General features: G+C 48.2%; 2 protein-coding genes across 3 annotated transcripts in view; one reads left to right on the forward strand and one right to left on the reverse strand.

The window, feature by feature from the left end:
* The window catches only part of HSPBAP1 (HSPB1 associated protein 1), a 55,701-nt gene extending 50,905 nt beyond the window's left edge, over positions 1-4,796 (reverse strand). The window contains exon 1 of one of the 2 annotated variants that reach the window (XM_002716812.5): positions 4,477-4,796. In XM_002716812.5, coding sequence (XP_002716858.2) covers positions 4,477-4,543 — 67 coding nt within the window. In that variant the 5' untranslated portion in view covers positions 4,544-4,796. The remainder of the gene's footprint in view (positions 1-4,476) is intronic. The other variant, XM_008266837.4, reaches the window with a different exon arrangement.
* A 1,048-nt stretch (positions 4,797-5,844) lies between these two features.
* Positions 5,845-18,152, forward strand: part of SLC49A4 (solute carrier family 49 member 4) — a 103,652-nt gene continuing 91,344 nt past the window's right edge. The window contains exon 1 of the mRNA XM_002716619.5: positions 5,845-6,331. Within this exon, the coding sequence (XP_002716665.3) occupies positions 5,989-6,331 (343 nt within the window). The 5' untranslated portion in view covers positions 5,845-5,988. The remainder of the gene's footprint in view (positions 6,332-18,152) is intronic.

Raw genomic sequence — 18,152 nt, forward strand, 5'->3', positions numbered from 1 at the left:
TTATTTTGACAGGCAGAGTGGACAGTGAGAGAGAGAGACAGAGAGAAAGGTCTTCGTTTGCCGTTGGTTCACCCTCCAATGGCCGCCGCGGCCAGCGCGCTGCGGCCGGCGCACCGCGCTGATCCAATGGCAGGAGCCAGGAGCCAGGTGCTTTTCCTGGTCTCCCATGGGGTGCAGGGCCCAAGCACCTGGGCCATCCTCCACTGCACTTCCTGGCCACAGCAGAGGGCTGGCCTGGAAGAGGGGCAACCGGGACAGAATCCGGCGCCCCGACCGGGACTAGAACCCGGTGTGCCGGCGCCGCTAGGCGGAGGATTAGCCTAGTGAGCCGCGGCGCCGGCCTGAAACAAAATGATTTCAACAGTATTGTTCTTCTGATGCTCCTTATTACCCACTACATTTTAGCTAAGTTATGAATATATGCTCCTGCATGAGAATTTTTTCCTTTTTGAGATTACACAGACTTGCTTTTCTTAAAATCCCCAGTGCATTCAAATATTTCATGATAAGGAAGTGGTAATGTTTGTCCAAAAATGAACTTTCCTAGGACTCCCAGCATATTCACCATTGTGCTGAACACACACTTTTGTTGGGAAGTTAGCAATTGCCTATGTGTGTGAGGGGGGCCCAAGGAAAACAAAGCAACTACAGAGGCTCAACTTGGAAGCAGCCCAGGATTTTCCACTACAAAGTCCTGCCCATACCCTGTGTAATGTACATTTTTCTGGGAAACAGATCCACACTTTTCATCAGATCTTTTCGCTTCTTAGGACTTCAGATTAAAAATTAATGTTCTGTGGGCCCGGCGTTTGGAGCAGCGGTAAGAGGCTGTCGGGATGACTACAGCACTTGTCAGAACGCCCGGGCTCAGGTCTGGCTTCACTCCCAAGGTTCCGGCTTCCTGCTAACGGGCATTCTGGGAGGCAGTGAGGATGGCCTACATGGATGCATCCCCGCCACCCACATGGGAGACCAGGATTGTGTCCCTAGCTCCTGGCTTCAGCCTGCTCAGCCCCTGCTTTGCAGAAATTTGACAAGTGAACCAGCAATTGGGAGCTCTGTCTTTCTAGCCCCGTCTCTCTCCCCTTCTCTGCCTTTCAAACAGAATAAATAAAAATTCAAAACATGTATCTTCCTCAAAAAGTTGAATACGAATTTATCACATGACCCAGCAATTCACTCCTAGATATCTGAGATAGCTTAGATATCATGAGAACTGAAAACATATGCTCATATCACATACAAAAACTTGGACAATGGGGCCGGCGCCGTGGCGCAGTAGGTTAATCCCTCGCCTGCAGCACCGGCATCCCATATGGGCGCTGGTTCTAGTCCCGGCTGCTCTTCTTCCAATCCAGCTCTCTGATGTGGCTTGGAAAAGCAATAGAAGATGGCCCAAGTCCTTGGGCCCCTGCACCCACATGGGAGACTGGGAAGAAGCTCCTGGCTTCGGATCAGTTCAGTTCAGGCCGTTGTGGCCAACTGGGGAGTGAACAAGCAGATGGAAGACCTTTCTCTCTGTCTCCCCCTCTCACTGTCTGTAACTCTACCTTTCAAATAAATAAAAATCTTAAAAAAAAAAAAAAAACTTGTACATGAATGTCTATAGCAGCATTATTCACAACAGTCAAAAAGTGGAAACAATCCAAATGTCCATCAACTTATGTCCATCAAATGTGGTAGATCCATAAAATGGACTATTATTCAGCTACAAAAAAGACAGCAAATGTTGATCTATGCTACAACACAGAGGAACCTTCAAAAACACTGTTACCTGAAAGCAGACAGACACAAAAGGTCCCTATTGTATGATTCTCTTTATATGTAACGTCCAGATGAGGAAAATCTAAAGACAGAGTAGACTAATGGTTTCCTGTAGCTGGAGAATTGGGGGAATGGGGAGGGACAGCCAATGGGTACCAGGTGGGTCTGACCCTGTCGCATAGTAGCCTAAGCTCTGCCTGCAGTGCCAGCATTCCATATGGGTACCAGTTTGTGTTCCAGCTGCACCTCTTCATAGCCAGCTCTCCACTTATGGCCTGGGAAATCAGAAGATGGTCCAAGGGCTTCGGCCCTTGCACCCACATGGGAGACCCAGAAGAAACTCCTGGCTCCTGGCTTCAGATTGGCTCCACTCTAGCCACTGTGACCATCTGGGAAGTGAACCAGTGGATGACGACCTTTCTCTCTGTCTGTCACTCTACCTCTCAAATAAATAAATAAAATCTTTTTTTTAAAGAAGTGGGTACCAAGTTTCTCATGGAGAGTGACAAAAATGTTCTGGAATTATAGTAATGATAGGTACACAACTTGTGCAATCCTGAAAACCTCTGAACTATATATTCTAAAAGGGTGAAGTCTGTTGTGAATACTATACTATATTCACTGTATGTGAATACTATAGAAAACAAAAACCTCGTCTTCCCCGGCTGCCTGCTGGCATCTTCTTCAGCGTTACCCTCCCAAACCTAAGCTCCACGCAGTCACACTGAAGCTCACTGCTGCTCCTTTTCTTCGTCTTCCTAACCTACACCTAGTTTTTCAGGCTGGACAATTTCACAGACCTCTCCAGGTTTTTTTCATCTCAGTTTCACCAAGGTGGGCACTTTCTATTAGTAAAACTGAAATAATTACCATTTTGGAATGCTAAGCTCCATCATGCTGGATGATCTACCCATCTTTTTCTTAAGTTTACAATAACTGTGCATTGCACAGAGGAGGAGCTGAGACTCAAAGCGACTGGAGTACGTCCTCCTCTGGTCTTTTCCTTCCGATCGATCACCCTTCAGCCACAGTGATTTCCCTAAACCCAGATCTGCTCAAGTGACTGCCCTCCACCTGTCAGGCACTTCAACAGCTCCTCCCCTCCCCCATCTTAGAGACCAGGCTCCCACACCTGGCAGAAGGTGACCCACAGGACCCCTCCTTTCTCACTGCTCCTCACATCCACTTCTTTCTTTTTTGACAGGCAGAGTTAGACAGTGAGTGAGAGAGAGAGAGAGAAAGGTCTTCCTTCTGTTGGTTCACCCCCCAAATGGCTGCTACGGTCTCCCATGAGGGTGCAGGGCCCAAGCACCTGGGCCATCCTCCACTGAACTCCCGGGCCACAGCAGAGAACTGGACCGGAAGAGGAGCAACCGGGATAGAATCCAGCGCCCCAGCTGGGACTCGAACCCGGAGTGCCGGCGCCACAGGCAGAGGATTAGCCTAGTGAGCCGCAGTGCCGGCTCACACATCCACTTCTTTCAACTCCTGAACTGGAGGGACACAAAATAGGAAGCGGGGACACAAGTCAGGAAGACCCACTAGTGGTTTAGGTGAGGAACGTGGGTGCTTTGGACCAGGGTCTGATCCTGCAGCAACAGTAGACAGATTAAATGCAGAACTTCCCAACTTGGGAAGCCATCAGCTCAAAACAAGAAAGAGATGGAGAGAGGATCCAGAGTTTGGGGAACTGTCACTGGAGAAAGAAAGTAGGCATAGTAACAGGATCTGAGTGAAGGGTCCAGAGGTCGGCCATCTTCATCTGATACAGCAGTCAGCATTCTGTTTAAGTTTACAGCAAAGCAGTAAAAGCTTGGGTTCACCCTGAGCAAGGGCTCTGCTGGCACAAGCACAGGGAGGGACAAGAGAACAGCGGTATTCTAACAGTAAATGGCGACTTGCACTCAAAACCGGGTCAGGGGTGCAGTGCACGGAAAATGGATGGATCAGGGGATGCGAGGTACAAATGGAGTTCAAGAAACGTCTCCCTGGCCTACACAAGCAAGGGAGTTAGGAGAGCAAGGAGAAGTAGTGGCACAGGAGGAGGCCTCGCGCCAGCCTGAAAGGCGCACCTCCTCCTCCAGGATTTGATAGGGTCCACTGCGGGCCGAGTCTGCAACACCTCTGCCTGCCGTCACCATCTCCTTGCAACCCCAACTTACTCCTTCCCCCCAAGCATCTGCTTTCGCCACTCGGTGGGCACTACGGGGGGGGGGGGTACCCAAGGGACCACAGAGCGATTACTCACTCTTCCGTTCCAGGCTGCTTTGCTCACTGGAGCTCCTGGGGGGAAAGGGCTTTGTTAGGAACGCTAAGCGTCCCTGCATTCCGGGGCAGTACCCAGACCAGTAAGTGCGCCGTGCAGTTTTCCACTAAGCGCCGACAGGGACCACAAGCCCTGGGCCTGCAAACCTCGTGCATTGGCTAACCCGGGGTCCCAAGCGAAATCACAGTCGCTGTTCACAACCACCCCGGGTTATTTCCGTCCAACCTCACACACTTAACTGCAGCCCACTTGAACATTCAAAGCGCCTTTCTGGGCATGCAACAGCACCAGTAGCATGCGGGGATACCAGGCCAGGTTGAGAAAAAAAATTAAAAAACAAGTTCACTAAAAAACAAACCGCTTTCTTCACAGTCTAAGTCAAGGCCGGGAGGACCCGACACCCGGCTAACCCAAACGTTCTGACCACCGCCGCCGCCGCCGCCTACCTTTTTCCTCCCCTCCGGCTCCAGCCGCCAGGGTCTGGGGCACGCTGGCCTCGGAGCCTGCTGCCATGGCGACCGCGAGGCCGGCCCGGCTAGAGCCCAGAAAGCAGCGGAGCAGACGGCGTCCACGCGGCCGGGCGGGCTGCACTAGCGCCGCGGCTCCCCGCTCTCCCGGAAGCGCCCGCGCCGCCGGGGCCACGTGACGGGCGCGGGGCGGGGCCACGCAGTTTGTTTGGATTCCCCAGTTGTTGACACACACAGACACGTGGTCTGGGCCGGGGCGCCTGCGCCCCTTCTCTGCAGATCGCGGTTTCTGCGTTTCCTGGCTTTCACATCAGGTTCTTTCCCTCTGCCCTAGGGGTCGGAGGGCTGGTTTTGTGGGCTCCGGGCTGTGGAGAGGGTCTGTGCGTCCGCTCACTCTGCCGCCTCCCGCCGAGGATAGCTTCACGTTCCTCTGCCTCTCTGGCAGCGATGCGACTCCATCTCGTCTTTGTGGCTCCTTGGGAATACGAGCTTCGGGCAAAGTGTCCCTTAATTGCGTTCCTGTGACTCACTTCCCGACCCAGGCCAGCCAGATTGCCTGGCCTAGGTGTTCCAGGACGCTAACAGACAGCTGTCACGCCTCTGGATCTGTGTATCAAAATAATCAAACAGCTGCCTGATCGAGAGATCAACAACTCCCCGCGTTTCCTTGTTGACTTTCTTCTGGTCCGAAATCGTAACTCGGCATGGATCCAGGTTACTTCGGGGGGCAGAAACCTTCCGACCTTAATCAGCATCTTGGTTGCTGATTTACTAAGGGGCGGACAGAATGGGAAGATTATCCACCACCAGGACGTGTGTTCGGAGGAAACTGGCTAGTTGATGACCTCATTGGATATGTAAGTCAGAAAGACCTCTGATAAAACTAGGCAGTGCTTAGTGTACGTAAAGAACAAAGAAATGATTTCCACGAGACAGTCCCTGGGACTCCTGCTGCTCTGCCCCCGACCTCCATCCGTAGTCTGTCTCCTCCTATAACTTCTGAAGTTGTGAGCTCAATAAAACCAGGCATAAACCCAATATAGAAGCAAGCATGAGCTTCGGTGACCCAAGGTCACCGAGCTGTTTATTAGGCACATACTGTACACTTGGGCACTTCCTCCAGCAACTGGAGCTTGCCGGCCCCACCTCCTCCAACACAGCCTCCGAGGGAGCTTCGGCCTCCTCGGCCCGGCCCGGACGCGCTCCTCCCTCACTTTTCAATTCCTTCTGCAGCCCAGTGTGGGACCCCGGCGCCTCTCCCACGACGGTTCCCCGCCAGCACCCGCGGCGAGGGCGGACCCCAGCCTCCGCCCCTCGGCCCCGCCCACCGCCCCGGCCGGCGCGGCCGCGCAGGCGCACCAAGCGCGGCCGCGGAGCCGAGGGAGACCACAGCAGCTGCCTGGGGCTCAGCCTTCTCCGGCCACTGGTGCGCCGGGCTGGTCGGCGGCGACAGGGACCGCGCCAGGCGGGCCCCGCGGGCTGCGCGTCGCCATGGGCTCGGGCTGGAGCAGCGAGGAGGAGCGGCAGCCGCTGCTGGGGCCCGGGCCCGGGTCCGGGCCAGGGGCTGCCTGGAGAAGCCGGGAGGCGGCGGCGGCGGCGCTGCCCGCGGCTGTCCCTGGTCCCGGGCGCGTGTACGGGCGCCGCTGGCTGGTGCTGCTGCTCTTCTCGCTGCTCGCGTTCGCGCAGGGCCTGGTCTGGAACACCTGGGGCCCCATCCAGAACTCGGCGCGCCAGGCCTACGGCTTCTCCAGCTGGGACATCGCGCTGCTCGTGCTGTGGGGGCCCATCGGCTTCCTGCCCTGCTTCGCGTTCATGTGGCTCCTGGACAAGCGAGGTGAGGGGTCGCGGGTTGCCGGCGGTGCTGCGGCTCCAGCTCCTGGGGCCCCGGCGCCCAGCCCGCCAGCCTCCGGGCCTGCCAGCTGCCTCCCTCCCTCGGCTCATCGTTGGGGTCGTGTGAGGTGACCGAGTGTTGGTGACATCCCACTCCTGACTTAGGAACCCTGTGTCCCCAAGGCGACGAATATGGGAAGGCTGCTTTACAGTCATGTTTTTGTCCAGGCCCTCCCTGCGTGCTCCAGCCAGGGATTCCAGGGATCTCCAAATGTTCTGTCAAGTTGCTGCTGATTGTAGACGCACGTGCCGTGGTGTGCGTGTGTTTGACACCTGACCGAAATGACTAACGCTTTGGCTTCAAAGGGATTTGGGGGTGTCCAGAGTGAAAAGTCAGACAATAGCTGGGTGATGCCCAGGAGCAAGGAAGTAATGAGCTAGCTTTGTGTAATAGTGGATGACTCTGGCCCGGGAAGGGCTGTTGGGACACTCAGCCCCGACGCTTTGGTTTCTGGAAGGTGGTGCCCGGCAGCTTGGTGGGTTTCCCAGGCGAAGGCTGTGGCTCGCAGACAGAGCTTGGGAGTAAGGCTGTGCGGAGGGACGCTCTGGACGCCTCGCGGGGGCTCCGCCACTTGCCAGCAGGATTCCCTGAGGAGGAAAAGGAAGGCCTGGCTCTCCACCGGAGCGAGGACTAATGATGGGCAGGAGTGCTCTGCCCTCTTTAGATTCCGTGGTTGGATCAGGATTGGGAACTGCCTCGTGGGATTTGGGAGCTGATCCTTGTGTAAGTTTGGTTGAAGTGAGTTCTTCGTCTTGTTTGGAAAGTTGTCTTAGTCCTGCTGGAGCTGCTGTCATGCAAGACCATAAACTGAGTGTCTCAGAGACAGCAGAGGTTTGTTTCTGTCCTGGAGCCAGGGGCACCCAGGATGAAAATGCCCGCAGGATCGATGTTGGGTGAGGGCAGGCTTCCTACACAGTGGTCTCTTTCCTATAACCTCACCTAGGCCAGCCATCTCTTTTTTTCTTTTAAAAAAATATCTATATCTATATCTATATCTATATCTATATCTATCTATTTATATATATATATTTTATTTGAAAGGCAGAGTTAGGGAGAGAGAGAGAGAGAGAAATCTTCCATCCACTGGTTCCTTCCCAAACGGCTTGCAATGGCTGAGGCTGGGCCAGGCTGAAGCCAGGAGTCAGGAGCTGCTTCTGGGTCTTCCACATAAGTGCTTGGGCCATCTTCTGCAGCTTTCCCAGGTGAATTAGCAGGGAGCTGGATCCCAAGTGGAGCAGCTGGGACTTGAACCAGTGCCCATATGGGATGTGGGCACTGCAGGAGGCAGCTTAACCCACTATGCCACAATGCTGGCTACAGGAAGCTCTCTTGGATGAGGGCATTTATCCCACTCATGGGGACACTGCCTTATAACCTAATCACCCCCAAAATACCTCTCCCCCAATTCTGTCACCTTGGAGGTTAGGATTTCCACATTTGAACTTGAAGGAGACATAAGCAATAGTGAAAGTCAAGTGTAGGTAGGTACAGAACAGCATTTTCCTCGCTCTCTCACATAACACTCAAATGATTTGTTATTAAGAAAGAAAGATGATGTTGGCAGCTGTGCACCCCACCCCCACCCCTCCTAGTTCCTTCATAGGAATCCTAGGAAAAAGAGTAAGGAGCTGTTGATTTTGAGTTCAGATCAACAATGTAATATAGAGATGACAATTTTAGGCATAGAAACGGTGTCCAAAACAAAAGGGAAACAGTTCCATATGCTCTACAGTAGAGCGACCTTCTGAGCCGGGATTTTAAGAGGCCATTTGACAAACTGGAGTACCTTCAAAGTCTTGTGATGAGAATAATGAAGGCTATAAAAACCATGGTGTGTACAACGAAGGGGACAAGGTTGTCAAGTTTCACACAGAAACGAAACACAAAACATAGACTATGTAAAGATCCAGTGAAAGAGGGATTTGGCTTAGTATGTGTAGTTCTAGAAGGAAGAACTAAAGTGGGCAAAGTTACAAGCAAGTGTGACTCAAAGCAACACAGGGCAGAACCTTCTAGCAATAAAAGGCCTCTAGCCCTGGAAGTGTGTACAAGCTCCTGGTGTACAATTCCAGGTAGACCAAGTGCTTAGGCAGAGGATGTGAGCTACAGGCTGAGACAGGGTTCCTTGTACTGAACTGGGAGATTTTGTTTGGGGTTCTTTTGTTTGCTTTTAAATTATAGGCTGCTTGGATTTTACTAGTTTTTGTCCCATTACTTTTTTTTTCATTTTGTTTTGCTTTTGGTTCTAGGTCCATATTGCATTTAGTGGTTGTTTCTCCTTTGTCTCCTATCTGTGACAATTCCTGGGTTACTCCTGAACAAGGTTGGCTACATTTAGTCGTGTCAAAAGACAAAATTACAACAAATGTAGTTATGGATCTAATTAGCTTTGATGTGCAATTCATGAATGAGAACAGCCTCCATTCTATAAAATGAAATGAGAGCTCCCACTGAGCAATGGCAGAACTGTTGAGATTGTAAATTGGAAACAAGGAAACAGAACAATAGGGGGGAAAATCATTGGTTAACATCTTGTTACTTTTTTTGTTCAGGTTAAAACAGAAGGGACTTCCTTGTTCCAGACTAGTAGACTGGAATCTCTTGTTTTCAGGAAAAACTGGTTATGGTCTATCTGCCTCTTTACAGTTTCAGTTTGATTACATGGTGTTTAGCATGAGGGACTCCATTTTTATTTGGTCTGCTCTGGTCTCAGTACAGGAGCTCAGTCCAAAATAATGGCCTCCCTTAATATTTATTTAATAAGGGGAAATGCTGTGTAGTTTCTTTTTATTTTTCTTTTTATCAGGAACATTTTTTAATATTATTCCCTCAATTTAGGCAATTTTGTTTTAATGGTAGAAAATTTCACCTTATTATAATTAACTTTATCAATTAGAAACTACCCTATGTACTTCATAAAATAAGTTACTTTAGGTGATCTTTAATAGTTCCTATCACTAGTTAATTTAATTTTATATTTTCTGTTGGTTGAAGCTGTAAAAAATTAAGTTTAAAAATTCACTTTTAAGAAGTAGTTTCCCTTTTAGTAGGAAAAACTAGTACAGGGTCTTCAAAAATTCATAAAAACTGCAGATTATGAAAAAACTGCATAAATTTGGGTTGCCTTTTTTTTAGCATCATAGTTATCTTTTAATTCCAGCTTTCATGAACTTTTTGAAGTTCTTCACCCACTTTCATATGTTGGCTGTCCTGCTGCAGGTACCCTATCTGCACACACAGAAAGCAAGCTCTCAGCTTTCCCTGGATAATAAAATACTTTGCTCCCAAGAAGGTGGGGAGTTGTCCAGCTTTTATGCTGCCATGGGGCTCTCTCAACATAGTGTAGAAGACCAGTTATCTTCCTGTGATATGTTTTGTACCCTCTCACCCCTTTTCGTGTACCAGCAAGGAGGCAGAAAAGGACTAGCTAATTAAACCATAAGAGAGCCTGCTGCTCGATTCACAATAGCTAAGATATGGAATCAACCCAGATGTCTGTCAGCTGAAGGCTGGATAAAGAAATTGTGGCTTATGTACACCACAGAATACTATACAGCGGTTAAAAAGAGTGAAAACCTGTCATTTGAGACAAATGGATGCAACTGCTAAACATTATACTTAGTATAATAAGCCAGTCCCCAAAAGACAAAAACTATATGTTCTCCCTGATCTGTGGTAACTTATAGAGTACCTAAAAGGTAACCTATAGAAGTGAAATTGACACTTTGAAATGTGATAACTTTGAATAGCCCTTGTCTTGACTGTTGAGGAACAGTTTTTCTTTATTCATACTAATTGTTGAACTCCTTCCTTAGTATAGCATTAACCTTGTGTGTATAAAGTTAATTGAAAATAGATCTTAGTAAAAAATAAGAATGGGATTAGGAGAGGGAGGAGGAAGGGCAGAAGTGTGGGTGGGAGGGAGGGCAGCGTGGGAAGAATCACCATGTTCCTAAATTTGTATATATGAAATATATGAAGTTTGTATACCTTAAGGAAAAAGTTTCTAGGTAAAAAAAATTAGTAGTATGAGCATGTTTTATAACAAAATTTAAAGAAAATAGGAAAAAAATGAATTATAGGAGAGCCAAAATAAGTGGGCTGTAAAAGCCACCTGAGGAAGGTGTCAGGAGTGGAACCCACTGTGGACTAAGCACAGGGGTACGGCCCTCACAGAGGAGACCCAGACAGCAGACAGTAACATTCAACATTTACCATGCCACATGGTGGTAGGTATTTTGATGGAAAATAAAGCGGGGTAAAGGAGGGAGGGTAGGGGCCAGAGCTGTGACATAGCCTGTAAAGTTGCTGCCTGTGGCACTGACATCCCATACGGGTGCTGGTTTGAGTCTGGGCTGTTCCACTTCTCATCTAGCTCCTTGCTGGTGTGCCTGGGAAAGCAGTGGAGGATATCCCAAGTGTTTGGGCCCCTGCACCCATGTGGGAGACCCAGAAGATACTCCTGGCTCCTGGCTTCAGATTGGCTCAGCTCTGGCTTTTGTGGCCATTTGGAAAGTGAAACAGCAGTGGAAGATCTCTTTCTCTTGCTGTCTCTCCTCTCCCTGTATCTGTGCCTTTCAAATAAATAAATAAAAAACAAACAGGAGGAAGGGTGTATGTTCAGGTCATACTTATGCGGAGAGTCAGGGAACATACCATGTGTTTGAGCAGAGACCTGAAGGTCGAACGAAGCCTGACATGTTGACGATGAACAACAGTATTTTGGCTAAAGGGAATGGCAAAGACAGAGGTCCTGTGCTTGTTTAACATATCCAAGAAACAGCAGTGAGGCCTGTGTAGTAGACCCAGTGTGGGAACAGAGGTAGGGGAGGAAGTTAGAGAGGTTGTGGGAGGCTGGGTCATGCTGGACCATTAAGGGATGAGTAGGCTTTACTCCATGGAAAGGCTTTGAGGAGGAGCGGAGACTGATAATTGCACTATTGTCTTAGGAGCAGGGAGACCAGTTAGGCTAGTGAAACAATCCACGTGGGAGCTGCTAGAAGCTGGACAACCAGGATGATAGTGGTGGAGGACTTGAGAAGTGGTTAGATGGTGGATACGCATTGAAAGTAGATAACAGTATTTGTCGATAGACTGGATGTGGAGTGCAAATAAGGGAGAGGAGTCAAAGATGTTTCCCAACTTTTTAACGTACGTAATTGGGAAAATAGTTTCTATTTACTGAGATGTAGAAGATGGTGGGAGGAGCAGTTTGCGGGAAAATGGCGTGGAGATTCGGGGTTTGAAGGACCTATTAGCTATCCATATAGACAGATTAAATAGACTGTCAGTTGTTTATACAAATATGGAATTCAAGGGAGAGGCCTACATACAATAACTAAATTGTTGGGGCTGAGTGAGACCACCTTGGAGGAGGGGTATACCATCTGAAGAGAAGAGGACTAAGCCCTGGGGCATTCCAACATTTAGGATGGGAGAAAACAAAGAGCCTGTTAGGGAGAACTGAAAATGGAGCCTTGGATTTAGTGACATTTGGCAACTTGGAGGTCTTCGGTGTCCTATAAAAGAATGGTCTCCTGGAGCAGTAGAGTGAGCTTAAAAGAAAATGTAGGCCGGCGCCGCGGCTTACTAGGCTAATCCTCCGCCTTGCGGCGCTGGCACACCGGGTTCTAGTCCTGGTCGGGGCGCCGGATTCTGTCCCGGTTGCCCCTCTTCCAGGCCAGCCCTCTGCTGTGGCCAGGGAGTGCAGTGGAGGATGGCCCAAGTGCTTGGGCCCTGCACCCCATGGGAGACCAGGGTAAGTACCTGGCTCCTGCCATTGGATCAGCCTGGTGCGCCGGCCGCAGTGTGCCGGCCGCGGTGGCCATTGGAGGGTGAACCAATGGCAAAGGAAGACCTTTCTCTCTGTCTCTCTCTCTCACTGTCCACTCTGCCTGTCAAAAAAAATAAAAATAAAAAAGAAAATGCAAAGAGAAGAATTGGAGGCAGTGAGCATAGATATTTCTTTCAAGAGAAATGGGACAATAGCCAGAGGGAATGTAGCTGCTGGGATTTTTTTAAGGTAAGGGATATTAAAGCATATTTCTATAATACAGTATCTCCATGGATCCGGTAGAAAAGGGAGACATTGATGATGATCGAGGGAGAAGGAGGAACTGCTGGGCACAGGTAACCAGGTTGGCACTAGATAGAAACACTGAAGCTAATTAATTCTTCAGTAATAACAAAAGAGAAGATAGATTATAGAGATAGAGGTGGTGGGTAGTGGAAGCTTTTGGAAGTTATTTTTGTGGATGTTTCTCATCAAAATTGTTGCCTGACAAGTGAGGGTAGGGGATCAGTTGTTGGAAGAGGAGATAAGTTATGAAACTGTTTTCTAGGAAGGTGGAAAATGCATGACCAAGGATATTGTAGTAAGATGGCTGGACAGCACTAAGAGCCTGCATCAAGTGAGTGGTCAGTTCATTTAAGTGAGACCAGTCAGCATGAATGTGTGTACTCCTTCAGTCTGTTCTGTTGGGCAACTACAGAGGGAAGGGGGAGGGGAGAGACTATGAACCATAGTACAGGTTTTCCTGGTGGATAGGGCTGACAGAGGACTGGTGAAGAGTCAAAGGGTTATGTGGAGAGTGATGTAACAATAGACCAAGAATCTAAGCTAGGTAGGAAGAAAAGGAAACATTGTGAATTGCATGTGAAAACATGGTAGGTTCTGAAGTTGTCATTTTTATTGGGTCAGGAATTTGTTATTAAGAGCATTAAAGGGAATAAGTAGGAAAGAGAGATCATTGTTGAAGAATGAGATGCTTGATATGAAGATTATGCCTTGGATGTAGTTACGATGAAGACAAAGTGTAGTAGTGTGTACATAATTGCAGCAAGGAATGGTAGGTATCAGAGTGAGATACAGTTAGATCAAAGGCCATTCTGGCAGTGATGAAATAACAGAAACCAGACTTATCCTTCTATCTAACACCAAGTGAAAACCAAAAGTAAAAATATATGAAAGAGTGATTTTTCAGTCATTGGACAATGGACAGGGCAGGTCAGTAATCCCTACAATGGCTTCACGTAACTGTCTGGAGAGAATTCCCAGGCAACACCACAGACATGGGGAAGTTGGAGTTTCTCTAAATTGAGCAGCTTTCCTATATTGAGGAGACAGACTCAGGAATTCAAAGAGAACAACATATCAAAGATTAGAATTCTGAAGTTAGAGTACCAGAGAGGAAGAAACCTCCAGAAAGTCCTACAGAGGGTAGCACTTCTTGAGTTTTCAACTGGGGCAGGCGATGTGGTACTGTGGGTTAAGCTGACGGCTGCCTGCTGATGCTGGCATCCCACAGGGGCACTGGTTCGAATCCTAGCTCCACCACTTCCGATCCAGCACCCTGCTAATACACCTGCAAAAGCAATGGAAGATGGCCCAAGTATTTGGGCCCCTGTCACCCAAGTGGGAGACCTGGATGGAGTTCAAGGCTCCTGGCTTTCGCCTGACCCGGTCCTGGCTGTTGCAGCTATCTGGGAAGTGAACTAGTGGGTGCAAGATCTGTCTCTTGTATCTCTCCCTCTCTCTCTCTCTCTCTCTCTCTCTCTCTCTCTAACTTTGCCTTTCAAATAAATAAATAAATAAATAATTTTTAAAAAGTTTTCAACTGAGCTCTGACCAGCAGATACATGTGAGAAAATTATCAAAGATTAGATTAAAAGCCACCAAAAAGGAGCGAGCAGGACATTCCTAACACTTAGACAAATCTAAGAAGAGTTCACATTCCCAACAGCCAGAAAGGAAAAACCTCTATAACTGTGTACTATATATTCAAGAAGATAGAAGAATGCTTGAACAAATCAAGAGATACAGAAAACTATATAGCATTAGACTTATAGAAATGAAAAATATAATCAATGTCTGAGACAAAAAAAGTGTAATAGAATTTAATAACAATTTAGATAATGCAAGAAAAAAGATCAGAGGCCAGCGCTGTAGTATAGTAGGTTAAGCCTCCACCTGAGGTGCTGGTATCCCAAATGAGCATTGGTTTGTATCCTGGCTGCTTGTCTTCCAGTCCAGCTCCCTGTTAATTTTGGGAAGGCAGTGAAAGATGGCCCAAATGCCTGGGCGCCTGCACCCACGTGGGAGACCCAGAAGAAGCTCCTGACTTCAGATTGGCCCAGCTCTGGCAGTTGCAGGCATTTGGTGAGTGAACCAGCAGATGGAAGACCTTTCTCTCTGTCTCTCCCTCTCTGTCTGTAACTTTGCCTCTCAAGTAAATATTTGACAGACAGAGTTACAGAGAGAGGTAGACACAGAAGAGAGAGAGGTCTTTCATCCGCTGGTTCACTCCTCAAATGGCTGCAACAGCCGGAGTTGAGCCGATCAGGAGCCAGGAGCCAGGAGCTTCTTCTGGATCTCCCACGTGGGTGCAGGGGCCCAAGGACTTGAGCCATCTTCCACTGCTTTCCCAGGCCATAGCAGAGAGCTCGACTGGAAGTAGAGCAGCTGGGACTCAAGCCGGTACCCATATGGGATGTCAGCACTGCAGACCAGGGCTTTAACCCACAGTGCCAGCCTCAATAAATAAAATTAAATAAATAAAAGGAAAAATGATCAGTGTGAACTTGAAGATGTAGCCATGGAAACTATCCATAAAGGCACATGAAGAAAGACTAAAAAAAGACTCACACAAATGAGCATCTGTGAGCTATGGGGCAGTTTTAAGTGGCTTAATGTTCATATAATTGCAGTCCCAGAAGGAGAAGCGAGAGTTAAGGAGGGGAGGGCATGGAGTCAGTTGGGGTGGTAAGGGGGGCAGGAAGATGGGAGCAAGGAGAGAAGAAGAAATAATGGTGGCAGAAAATTTTCCAAACTTGGTAATTCTGTAAATTCACAAAATTCAAGAATGGCAGTAGAAGAAATGTGATGGAAACTACACCAAAGTACATTATAATGATGCTACTTTGGGGTGGAGAGAGAAGCAGAGGTTTCCCTGGGAGTAGGGTGGTGGGGAAAACACTGGGAGGGGAATGTGAGAAAACAGTCTTTATGATTGTGACCAAGCACTCCAGCACGCTGGAAAGAGTTCACGTAAGCGAGGTGGAGGACAGGGCCAGCTGAGGGCATGGATGAAGCCACGTTGGGGTACAGATGGATCTTGGATCTCTTGCATTCATTATCAGTAGGAAGAGTGAAGTGCTTAGTCTTGATAATTTGCAAGGTGGGTTGGGCTGCCAAGGCTGTGACTGTTGTGGATAGCAAGAAAGGGGACCTGCCAGGAGCAAAAGAGCTCGTCTTTGCTCCAGTAAAGGAAGTCTTCGTGGAGCCTGGGCTGTTTTACATGTGACCTTTGTGCCTGAGCTGATTTTCCCTTCTTCTACTTTGTGTGTGTGTGTGTGTATGTGTCTGTCTGTCTGTCTGCCAGTCTACTTTGCATCCTGGTTTAGTAGGCACCTGTGGTGGAAACTTCCACTCTTAAACCCCAACAAAAAGTTTTCTCGACCATTAGAAGGATACTTCCAGCAGTGTCTGGATGCCATGTTTGAATAGAATAGCTTTTTAAATATTTATTTATTAGAGAGGCATAGTTACAGAGAGAGGGAGAGAGTTCTGCCAGTTGCTGGTTCACTCCCCAAATGGCTGCAATGGCTGGAGCTGGACCGATCAGGAGCCAGGAACCAGGAGCTCCTTCTGGGTGTCTCATGTGGGTGCAGGGGCCCATGCACCTGGGCCATATTCTGCTGCTTTCCCAGGTACATTAGCAGGGAGCTGGATCTGAAGTGCAGCAGTTGGGACTTGAACCAGTGCCTATTTGGGATGTTGGTGTTGCAGGAGGTGGATTAACCTACTACACAGTGCTGGCCCCAGGGACATCTCTTGGATAAGAACATTTATCCCACTCATGGGGACGCTGCCTTATAACCTAATCACCCATAGGAACATCCCTCCTCCCCAAATTTCATCACCTTGGAGGTTAGGATTTCCGCATTTGAACTTCTTGAAGGGACACAAACAATAGTAAAAGTCAAGTGCAGGTAGGTATAGAACTGCATTTTCCTCGCTCTTTCACATAACACTCAATTGATTTGTTGTTAAGGAAGGAGAAAGACAAGATGATGTTAGCAGCTGTGCACCCCACCTCCTTGACAGTTCCTTCATAAGAATTCTAGGAAAAAGAGTAAGGAGCTGTGATCATGAGTTCAGATCAACAATGTGATGTAGGGAGGACCATTTTAGGTAAAGAAACAGTGTCCAAAACAGAAGGGGAAACAATTCCAATTGCTGTACAGTAGAGCGTCCTTCTGATGCTCTGTTTGAATAGAATTTTTTTGAGAAAAGTTTTATTTTTTGGGATCTGGCTCAGTGGCGTAGTAGGCCACTCTGCCTGCAGCACTGGCATCCCATGTGGGTGCTTGCTCGTGAACCGCTGTTTCTCTTCTGATTCAGCTCTCTACTGTGGCTTGGGAAGGCAGTAGAAGGGTACTTGGGCCCCTGCATCCACGTGGGAGACCCAGAAGCAGTTCCTGGCTTACGGCTTTTGGATCTGTCCAGCTCTGGCCATTGCAACCATTTGAGGAGTGAATCAGCAAATGGAAGACCTCTCTCTCTCTTCTGCTCTCTGTGTGTAACTCTCCCTCTCAAATAAATAAGTAAATCTTCCACTGCTTTCCCAGGCCATTAGCAGGGAGATGGGTTGGAAGTGGAGCAGCTGGGATTCAAACTGGTGGCCACATGGGATGCCCGTGAAGGCAGAGGCTTAGCCTACTATGCCATAGTGCCTGCCTCTAGAAATTTATTTTTATTTTCAATCATGTTTGTTTTTCTGAAATTGTTCTAATAATACTTTTCAGCAGATGGTTTGGCACTCACATCCCAGTACTATGATCATTTAGGGCCTACTTAGGAGAGTACTTTAAAAAGTTATGGAAAATGAAACCAAAAGACAAGTTTATTTTGGTATAAAATAATTTTGAAATCCATACATAGTTTTTTCATAATACACATTTGCCATGAACTTTTTGTAGACCTCTAATATGCATGGATTTCAAAACTTTTTGCCCCAAAATAAAATTATGTTTTAATTCCATTTCCATGGGCTTTTGAGGTACCCTCATATATAAAGGTGTCTTGTGCAACTGTTTTCCTGGGGTCCTTATACCTCTCTTCCCTGGGTGAGTTGACATTGCTTTTGATATCATGTAATCGTAAAGCCATGCCTTATCTAGATATGAGTGACCTGAGAAAAGCTTTCCAGTCGAGACTGAGTGTCAGCTGGGTTAGATTAAGCAACACTTGGAAACAATTAAAATTCACCTGCTCAGGGTTACCTCAATAATCAGCTTTTCACAACTTCTTCACTCTTAAAAGTTTATATCTGCTGGCGCCGCGGCTCACTAGGCTAATCCTCCACCTTGCGGCACTGGCACACCAGGTTCTAGTCCCGGTCGGGGCGCCGGATTCTGTCCCGGTTGCCCCTCTTCCAGGCCAGCTCTCTGCTGTGGCCAGGGAGTGCAGTGGAGGATGGCCCAAGTGCTTGGGCCCTGCACCCCATGGGAGACCAGGATAAGTACCTGGCTCCTGCCATCGGATCAGCGCAGTGCGCCGGCTGCGGCAGCCATTGGAGGGTGAACCAACGGCAAAGGAAGACCTTTCTCTCTGTCTCTCTCTCTCACTGTCCACTCTGCCTGTCAAAAAAAAAAAGTTTATATCAGCTGTAACATGGTCATATATTTGATAAAAAGTATAACTGAATAGAAAAGTGTACCAGCATCTAACAATAATAGTAGAAAGCCCAGTTTTTGGCACCAT

Source organism: Oryctolagus cuniculus, chromosome 4, assembly GCF_964237555.1.
Source record: "Oryctolagus cuniculus chromosome 4, mOryCun1.1, whole genome shotgun sequence".
Taxonomy (NCBI): Eukaryota; Metazoa; Chordata; class Mammalia; order Lagomorpha; family Leporidae; genus Oryctolagus; species Oryctolagus cuniculus.